The following is a 9,890-nucleotide window of genomic DNA, read 5'->3' as shown; positions in this document are numbered from 1 at the left end:
TTTAATAAAATTAAAATATACAAAGAATATTTTTAAAAAATTCATAATAAATTGTTTGAAAAATTTGATATCTCTCTCCCCCCCACCCCCCACCCCTCTCTCTCTCTCTCTCTATATATATATATATATATATATATATATAATTTTAGAAAAATCAACATTTCTAGTTTATAAATCATATAGTCAATATTTATTTTATATTTTTAAATAATATATTTAGAGTTATTAAAACATGTCGAGATTGAGAAAAAAAGAATTGACATTTGCCGTTAAAGTTTTACAACTAACAAGTGTAATACTTTTATGTAGAATGTGAAGAGTTAGATACATTATGCATAGATACATCCATGAAACAGTTTAAGGTTCCTAATTATATAATGTTTTTAGTGGGTAACCAGTTGCGTCAAGCTGCAGGGGCAGAGGCTGTTCTTAGTTGTGTGTCTGAAGGATATAGCGGAGACTGTCAATTAACTAAAATTGTTTGTTTTTTCACCTTATAGTTTATTTTACTCGGCCCCGGGCCCCCACATCTAAGTTTAGGTATCCAATCGCAAGATGAAATGCATGGGAGTGGAACACGTTAAATTCCAGGTCTGCTAATATACAACATGCCACTTACCAAACCATGACCGGACTGATCCAGAAATTGAAAATACCAAATCATGGATATAAATTGTGAGCCTCACAGTTATGTCGACCTTGCACATGTTCGGATTAACATTGTTTAATTTAGGACCCACTAGCCATTAGGTTATTTGAATGTTGACATAGAATAACAAACAATGTTTGTAAGTATCTCTATGTTTTTCTCCTTTCAATTTATCTCCCACACACATAAAATAACAAGCAGTTGTGTGCATTAAGATCTTATGAAATACAGTTTTTCCTGGATCACAAGTCAGGCAATCAAAGCGAGTAACAATATCAAAGGATGAAGGTAAGATGAAGTGTCTTGCAGAAGCAATAATTGGGTCGAATATGCATACTCTTCTAACATATCTTTGCTGCAGTTGCTTGGGTGGATGCATAGAAAATTTCGGCAGAATAGCTCTGAACCGTTCAAAGACTTGGTCATAGGTAATAAAGTTATATATTATATAGCAAAAATATGCACAAGATGAAGATGATAAGCATTAATTATCTAATTTATCTTTGTGTCAGGGAATTGTTGCGATGATGATCCGAAAGGAAACTTTGGGAATTACAAACATCAGAATCAGAAAGAGCAGAACCTAAGAAAGTCTTTGGACGATGAGTATGAGGATGAAGCATCGGGTGGTATGTACGAGCTGTTCCACGGGTTCCTGGCAATCGGAACTCTTGGTTCTGGTTCGGATCCATCAGCAACGCCAGCATTTGGCATCTCCGTTGAGAATATAACGGAGAAGGAAGAGGAAGTGACGGAGAACGAACTGAAGCTGATAAACGATGAGCTGGAGAAGGTGCTGGTGCTGGGAGCGGATGACGAGTCGTGTGGGAGAAACAGCCATGTTAGCAATGGGAGAAGCAGCCACGGAAGCATAATAACTCTCAGCGGAAAGGCGTTGGAAGCTGATGCTACTGCTACTACAGTTTGTCCTCTTCAGGGATATCTGTTTGGATCAGCAATTGAATTGTCCGAAACGACAACAACAGTGGCAAAGAAGGAGCACAGGACATCTCTCGGTGAGCTCTTCCAGAAAACCAAATTGGCCGAGGAGAGTTTTGGTGCAAAGGATGATAAGAGGGACGCTCCAGATAAATCCATCAAAAAGAAACTCAAGAAAAGAATGCTCAATCACACTTCTTCACGAAGCTCTATCACATCCACCGTTGATTCTGCTACAGCAGACAGAAAACTGCATAAGGTACGCTCATTTTTAATTTTATTATTATGCATAATTATAAATATTTTTATAAACCTCTTCTTCTCTCTGTTGCCTTGCAGATTCTCCACATGTTTCACAGGAAAGTTCACCCTGAAAATTCAACTGCTGCACAAAAGTGTGATAAATACCAAAAGAATGAGAACAAGAAGAAAACAATGAATGAGGGAGGCCACAATCCAAAGGAAGATATAATAATGATACATCCCAAAAGAGCAATGGCAAAGGAAAACATGCCACAATATAAGATCCAACCAAATCCACTCCAGTTTATACTTGGCTGTGAAGATTCATCTGATAATAAGGAGCACTGGATCAAAACAGATGCGGATTGTAAGTATATTTACAATATACAATTATTCATACATCAATCTCACTCATCCACATCAAAACTTCGTCATATAAAACATCAATCACATACAGAATTTTACTGGGTCTGGATTGATGGTAGAAAATTATACAATCAACGTAAAATCACAGTAAAAACAACTACTAGTTATTTCCGTAAATCACATTGTTGAACTTAACGTGCTACCAAACATGCATTCTCTCAATTGCTCGTTTTCAACAATAATTGGTATTTTACCTTGTATATTTAATAGGATAAATATTTATTTTATATAACTGAAATTTATAATAAATAAAAAGATATAAGTATGTAAACAGTTTTATAATTAAAACTTACACTCCTAGTATATAATATTATAAAATATATTTTAAATTTAAATACATTGTGATGTAAAAATACTATTAAAATAAATTATATATAGATATAATATAAAATAATGGTAGAGAAAAAATGTTTTTATCACTAATCGGTAGAGTAGTATGTAAAATGTATCTCTAAATGAAATATAGAGAAATGAAAAGAATAACGAAAATGTCTAATCAAAAGAGAAGAGAGATCGAAAGACTTGTTCACCAAGTTATACATTATATATATATAAAGAGTAATAACACCCACCACTTTCAGTTTATTGTCTTGTTTCTTTTCAATCCTGACTCAGATTATTTATTTAATTATTTTTATTATTTCAGACTTGGTCTTGGAGCTCTAAAGGAAATGGAAAGTCTCAGCTGATTTAAAGCTATCGTCCTGGATTGCTAAGTATAATATATTGTGTTTGTATTTATTACTCAATGCTAGCAGCAAATGTTAAACATATATGATATGAAAAACAGTTTGAGAGAAAAGTAAATAAGAGAGGTAGTCATCTTTCGTGTCTACCTCTTACAGTAGCGTAAAATATATGTTTCTTATAGTAATCATAAACAATATTTATGGTTGACCTAAAAATGTCAATTATATGTACAAATCAACTATTATCATAATGGTGTGCAACAGTGCAAGAAGGCGATTATGCAGACAAATGGGTCTCGCCTGTCAGTTGTTATTGGATCTTTATCTTTGTTTCAAACTTACAACCCCTTATGTGTTTGGCTATAGGCCTATAGTTCCACATTGCATCATTTAATTAAGCAAGATGTGAATCATTTTAATATGATTCATTAACAATTGTTTATATATGAACTTCGAATGATGCCAAGAATAATTATATAGTTTTTTTTTGTTATCTTAATAATGTATCTAAAAATAATATAATTAATTTAATTTAAAATATTCTATGTTATCTTAATTATCTTAATATTCTTTATTTTTTTTGTCAATACTAAACTAACTAAGAATCTAAGATTAATGGTTGGTATTAAATAAAATGGTAATAAAATTTTAAGAATGTAAAAATGACAATTTTCGACTAAAACTAATTACAACCTTGTAAAAAGTTTAAACATATTTAAGCTTTTAATAAATTATATATTTAATATACATATATTATCATTAAATATATTAAATCAATAATTATGATGTATTTAATAAATATAATAATTAATGCTATATTATATTCAATATTTTCAGGAAAATGAAGATACTTCTAAAACATTATATACATTATTGATTATTGATAAATTAATTTGATATAATTAAATAGTTTTTATTTTTTTCCAAAGCATTTAACCTTTATTTTATTTAATAAAAAAAATGAGAGAAATAGAAAAAAAAAACTAAAATAAAAATACCAAAATTTAATTATTATTTTTTGATGTATTGACAAGGAAGAAAGTATTTTTTTTTAATAAAAAAAGAAAGGATTTTATTATGAAAATCACACATAAAAACCTCCTCCCTCAATTCGCAGAAAGTAGGGGAAGGAAGATAGTTAAGTGAATGATTGGTTTGACTATTTTCATTGAAAATTAATAATAGTATAGAAAACATACTTGTTGTAGTTTAGAAAATAATTTCAAATAAAATATGAAAAAAAACTTTAAATAAAAAATAATAATTTTCAAGATTTTTAAAGAAAATAGAAATAAGTCTGAAAATGCAGTGGCATATAATGTAATTATAACCGCATCAAGTTTATTTATTTATTTTCAAAAATCCTGAAACCATTTTTAGTGGATGACAACCTCTTCTCTGATTCTATTGAGACAGATTTCTGTAGTTGGCTGTTAAAATTAAATAGTTGGTATGAGTTATGAGAGTCTGGTTGTGGGACATTAGGCATTACCATTGTGTTTTTAAATAAAAAATAAAATAAAATAGAAATAGAAGGGGCTATTGGGCCAAGGGAAGTTAGTGGGCCAGGCCGAGAGTATTGGGCGGTGTTGAATGGGAGTGGAATAAGAGCGAAGAAGCAAGCAGTAGCAGGTAGCAGGCATAGAGAGTGAGAACTGAGAAGATGCCGAAGAGGACAACGCACACATACTCGAGCGAGGATGCGGCTCCGGAGGGTCCACACTCGGATCTCTTTGTTTACTACTGCAAACACTGCGGTTCCCATGTCCTCATTACTGGTAATCCAATCTAATTATCTTTTCCCTCTTTTTGTGAGCGCTAACGCAATTCTTCTCTTCTCCAAGACACCCAATTGCAGAAAATGCCGAAAAGAAAAACTGACAAAGCTTATGTGCTGGACAAGACCAAACATCTGGCCCGCTTCAACATCGAGGAAGCAGGGAAGGTTCTCTTGAAACGAGGAGAGGGCAAATTGGAGAAACAATTCCGCATGAACTGTATGGGCTGCGGTCTCTTCGTCTGCTACCGCGCCGACCAAGATTTCGATTCTTCCTCTTTCGTATATGTTCTTGATGGTGCCCTCAGTACTGTTGCTGCGGAAACCAACCCTCAGGTACTACTAACCTCACTCATTCTTCTCTTACTCCACGACCACTCACTCCTTCTTTTCTTTAGGATGCTCCCGTTCCCCCCTGCATATCCCAGCTTGAAGGAGGTCTTGTTCAGGTTGCTATTGAAGTCGAAGATCGTGCACAACGTTCCGCAATCACCAGTACCCTTTATACCTCTTTACTTTCTCTTTCTTTAGAATAAGTCTGAAAATGATACAATTCAAAGTTACCAAATAATAAATTCCTCAATCATTACAACATCTACATAATGCCATGCTTACAATATACATCCATTGTTCATAAGGCATATATTTGGTTTGTAACTTTCTTACCCTCATGAGTCAGGAGTAAATGCTGATGATGTTCGAGTCACTGTTGCTGCTCCTGCTGCGCGTGGAGAGGCTAACAATGAACTTTTGGAGTTTATGGGAAAAGTATATTTAAACTCTTATTGGCTCAACCTTAAGGTTACCTTGTGAATTTGTGGTTATGGGATCTAGTTGCAAAAACAGTCTCTTTTTTCATGAGACCAAGATTGCCTAGTGCCTACACATCATCCTTTGGCCTTTGCGTTGGCCTTTTTTTTTTTTTTTTTTTTTTTGTCTCTTTGCTCAATCTTTTCCCTCCGGCCAAAGACAACTCCAGCACTAACAACTTTCTGCTGCACATTTTTGACATAGGTTTTGGGTTTGAGATTGAGTCAGATGACTCTTCAGAGAGGATGGAATAACAAATCAAAACTTCTTGTGGTGAGTTACATTATTATCAAGTATACCTTCAAATTAAGCATCCACATTTATATGAATCTGGGCTGCTGCTTTCCAAATAATACTATTCGTTTTGAATCATATTAATTCCAGTGATTTAATTATTTCTAATTCCCTCTTATAAGATGGCCCATATGAATTAGTTTAAATATTTGACGACTGTTTCAGGTGGAGGATTTGACTGCTAGACAAGTTTATGAGAAGCTTTTGGAGGCTGTACAACCTTGACGTTGTTTTGTAGCTTTATTATCCATGTCTTTGCCTGTTTGGATTCCCGTCATTAATTCACGTTTTCATGAATTTGACAGAGAAGCAAGAAATAGTAACTTCTTGTTTTCACGTTTTTTTACGCGAGTTAAGTGTTGTGGACGTGAAACCAAACACAAACTCTGTTGGTTTTCTGTGAGGTACCGGTTCTTGTGCATTTTTCATAGTAAGCCAGGTTGAACCTAATTTTTTCTGCAAAAATGAGTTTGGGGTTTAAATTTCAATTATAATGTTGTTACATAGATACACACAGCTATGTTGTAATTGAAAATCTTGCTTGCTATGACAATGTTCTAACACATTAGTGGATCAAATACTTGGTTATGAGAGAGAAATATATCAAGATCATTTTTTTTGGCAATATATTTAGGGTAAATTATGAATTGAACTGTAGTGTCTTCATTTGTTAATTTTAAAAAATTTATGTCACCTAATCCTTTCTTAACATTGGTTTAATATAAAAATATTAAATTTTCAGTTAAATTAAATATTGGTGTTCTGTTGCACATTATTTCCTTGTGTAATACATTTCTAATTTACTCCTAAAGTGTTCTTTCCATCCATAGAAAAAAGAGCGTTAGCTTTGTAATCTAACCGTGTCGATCATACGATTAAGATTTGCAAGTTTGACTGGAATTAATGAAGTCATTATCACGTCTGACTTGTTGATACTGTAAGTATCCATTTCGCCATGAAACTCACAATTTTATAACAGTAATTGATAAACCCAGTTTCTACTCTTGAATGGCTAATTAAACCAAACCTGTAAATTAGTAATTGAAACTTATAATGAATTGGGAAAAATATACCTGGGACTGTGAATTGTAATTTTGCTTAGATGGTCGTTGGTGCCAAGTGGGGAGGGAAGGGAATATTGAGGGTTTTGCGGTACCTTTAATATTGACCACATTACCTTAACCTGAATCACTATGAAGTTTTTGTCTCCTGGCCACATTGTGTTTTTTCGACTGAATGGTGTATATGACGTTCCACCCGGACTGGAATCGCCTCTTGGGTGATTTTGTTCCGACTGCACCTGTCAATTCTGTGGAGGGTTTTTCATCTACGCAAACTATGATTATGCATTTATGCCTGACCCAATTTGGATTGGATTTAAATTATATTTTAATGATCGAATGTAATAGGCTTTTTTCTATTTATGCCTGATCCAATTCTCTTTTTAGTAATTTTTAAAATCGTATTTTAGAAAAAAAAACATAATTTCAGTAGTTTTTGATACTCTTAAATTTCCTTTTATCTCGTTACAATTTTATTATTTTCAGTTTTCTTTTAATTTGTATTTGTATGGGGACATGAGCTACACAAAGAAATAATGCTTTCGGTTGAAAGGAATGAACGTTGGTGAAAAGAACTGAGAAATTGAAAGGAAAAATGTTTCCAAAAGAGAAAGTGCAGAGGAGAAAAGGAGAATCAACATTTCTGGAAGCAAGAACAAAGGGGTTAGATGAAACAAAATATTTTAAAAGAACATTAAACGGAACCCATATTTAGGAACACAAACTTTATGGAAACAGGGTGCGTATGGGAATACATGGGAACCAACTTTTCTGGAAGCAAATGTGTTCAACAAAACGAAGAGTATTTGAAAAGAAAATAAAGAATATATTAAGATAAATTTATATACTAAAAATAAGGAAAGAGAAAAGTGTTTCTATACTAATAATAAAAAGTGATATTCTATTTCGGTTTCGGTTTGAAGCTGCGCGTGGTGCACTCATGAGAATTGTAGGCCTTTAGTGCAACAAGCTTGGAATCAGAGAAAAGGGGATATTGTCCAATCGCTTGAACAAGTTCAAAAGGATTCCCTTAGTTTTGATGGGGAGGTGTTCGGAAGTATTTGGCTAAGGAAGAAGCAACTTGAAGCTCACATTCATGGCATTGAGTGAGCCATGGATAATGTGGACTCAGTGAGTCTTCAACTTCTCTGTAAGAATTTGCTACATGACTATGAAATGGTATTTGTTCCATTGCCACTCGAGCACACACTTTATATTCAAATATATATCATTTTCTATAAAAAAATCATACATTTATATATACATACCTGATAGGCTGATACTTAGGGATGCGAAAAATTTCAAAACAGCAAATATTTGCGAATAAATTTTATTATGTGTAAAAAATGAATATCATAAATCACTGTAAAGGTATGAGTATTTTTTATATCCACATATTAATGAGATAGATATGAGTTTCATAAATATTTATTAATATTTAATTACATAATTATATAATTATATATTAAATTTGTTTAAATTTATAGAAATCAAGTACTATAATAATTAAATTTAATCTTAAAATCAAAAAATCTTGATTAATAAAATCATAAAATCATATATAATATATGAGTAATTTGAGTTTTGACTTTTAAACTATTATTTTTAAAAAAATATTAGAATAAATAGTAATTATTATTAAAATACTTTTTTAAAATAAACTAACAAGTAATTTGTATGTACGCATGGGAGTTTTCTTTTACTAATTACTTATGAAATAAATATTATTTAAACATTTTTACATTAGATAAAAATAAGAAAATAAAATAAAAATGTTTACAAAGAAATAAATATAATGCAAAATTTTATATTAGATACAAATAAAATTCATATTTATAAGTTATTCTACTGTCACAAAAAAATGGTCAAAAATATTTTATTGAATAATACATAATATCATACAAAATGAGAGTGAGTATATGTAGTTAAACAAATAAGTTGTAAAAGTTAGTCCATAAAATAACTAAAATCATGTTAATATGGATAATATTATATTCTTCAATTAAATATTTTAAAGATTAAACTATAAAAATATATCAAACAATAAGAAAAATAAAATAATTATATATAATAATTGAACTTCCAACTGAACACTTCCTTATTTTTAATATATGTATACTACACATGAGACAAATCATGTAAAATCACATGATAAGTAGTGTGCTTGAGTTTATTAAAATGTAATTATATATATAATGATTAATACACAACTAAAAATAATTAAGAGTAATTCCAAAGCTTAAAAGTCATATTATTATACAACCAAAATTTCGATGATTTAAGATAAATATATTGAGATTTGACATATAAAGTGCAAATGAAAATTAAACATAAAATAGATTAAAATATTAGTTTATAAAAATACTATTATTGTATAGATATATATTGAATTAATTATTAAATTTAGTAAATAAGCATATGCCATAAAATTTTGGAAAGTAAGACACTTATTTGTGAATACACGTTTTACTTTCGCTTTCAAGCAAACTTATTTAGAAAATTTAAATTTTATACTTTAATTAACATAATTAATTGTTAGAGTTCTTCAAGATTACAAAAGAAAATGAGGCATTCAAATACATAAAATATATTTGATTAAAGTCTCACATATTTTTCTTATTTGATTAGAAATATTTATAAGAGAGTAATGTTTAAAATATTTAACATTTTTGTAAATACATTTTGTGAAATGATAAAATATATATATTTTTAATAAATATATGTGAATATAAAAAAAAAACATAAATACTGAAATCTTAAGTAAAGACTAATTTATATGCGTGAAAGAGATTTTTGTTGATGAAATATTATTTTATTAAAATAAAAACCACGAAATTTACCCTGTATCTTAGAGTAAACCTGGCAAGCACGGTGCGAAGAGGGAAGAGGGTTGGTAGTCCAAATAAACGTTGAAACATGCATTTCAGCCTAAGGCTTAAATAAGAAGTGTGATATTTATTTAGTATGTACATAGTGATGGAGTAATTTTTGTACTTGTGAAA

The 9,890-nt window shown here is 30.8% G+C and overlaps 2 protein-coding genes across 2 annotated transcripts; both read left to right on the top strand.

Moving 5' to 3' along the window:
- Window positions 1-666: 666 nt before the first annotated feature.
- Window positions 667-3,390, top strand: LOC109795408 (protein LAZY 1). The gene is made up of 5 exons (XM_020354903.3): window positions 667-937; window positions 1,011-1,077; window positions 1,162-1,847; window positions 1,928-2,198; window positions 2,904-3,390. The coding sequence occupies exons 1-5, from the start codon at window positions 932-934 to the stop codon at window positions 2,921-2,923; spliced, it is 1,050 nt and encodes a 349-aa protein (XP_020210492.2). The 5' UTR covers window positions 667-931; the 3' UTR covers window positions 2,924-3,390.
- Window positions 3,391-4,559: 1,169 nt separating this feature from the next.
- On the top strand, window positions 4,560-6,454 carry LOC109792478 (UPF0235 protein At5g63440). Its single transcript, XM_020351894.3, has 6 exons — window positions 4,560-4,724; window positions 4,791-5,059; window positions 5,122-5,218; window positions 5,403-5,491; window positions 5,738-5,806; window positions 5,993-6,454. Exons 1-6 carry the CDS (start codon window positions 4,610-4,612, stop codon window positions 6,050-6,052), a joined length of 699 nt encoding a protein of 232 aa, XP_020207483.1. The 5' UTR covers window positions 4,560-4,609; the 3' UTR covers window positions 6,053-6,454.
- Window positions 6,455-9,890: the final 3,436 nt, after the last annotated feature.

The sequence above is a fragment of the Cajanus cajan genome, chromosome 7, assembly GCF_000230855.2.
Source record: "Cajanus cajan strain Asha chromosome 7, NIPB_CcT2T_4, whole genome shotgun sequence".
Classification (NCBI taxonomy): Eukaryota; Viridiplantae; Streptophyta; class Magnoliopsida; order Fabales; family Fabaceae; genus Cajanus; species Cajanus cajan.
This window is presented reverse-complemented; position numbering and strand designations above follow the sequence as displayed.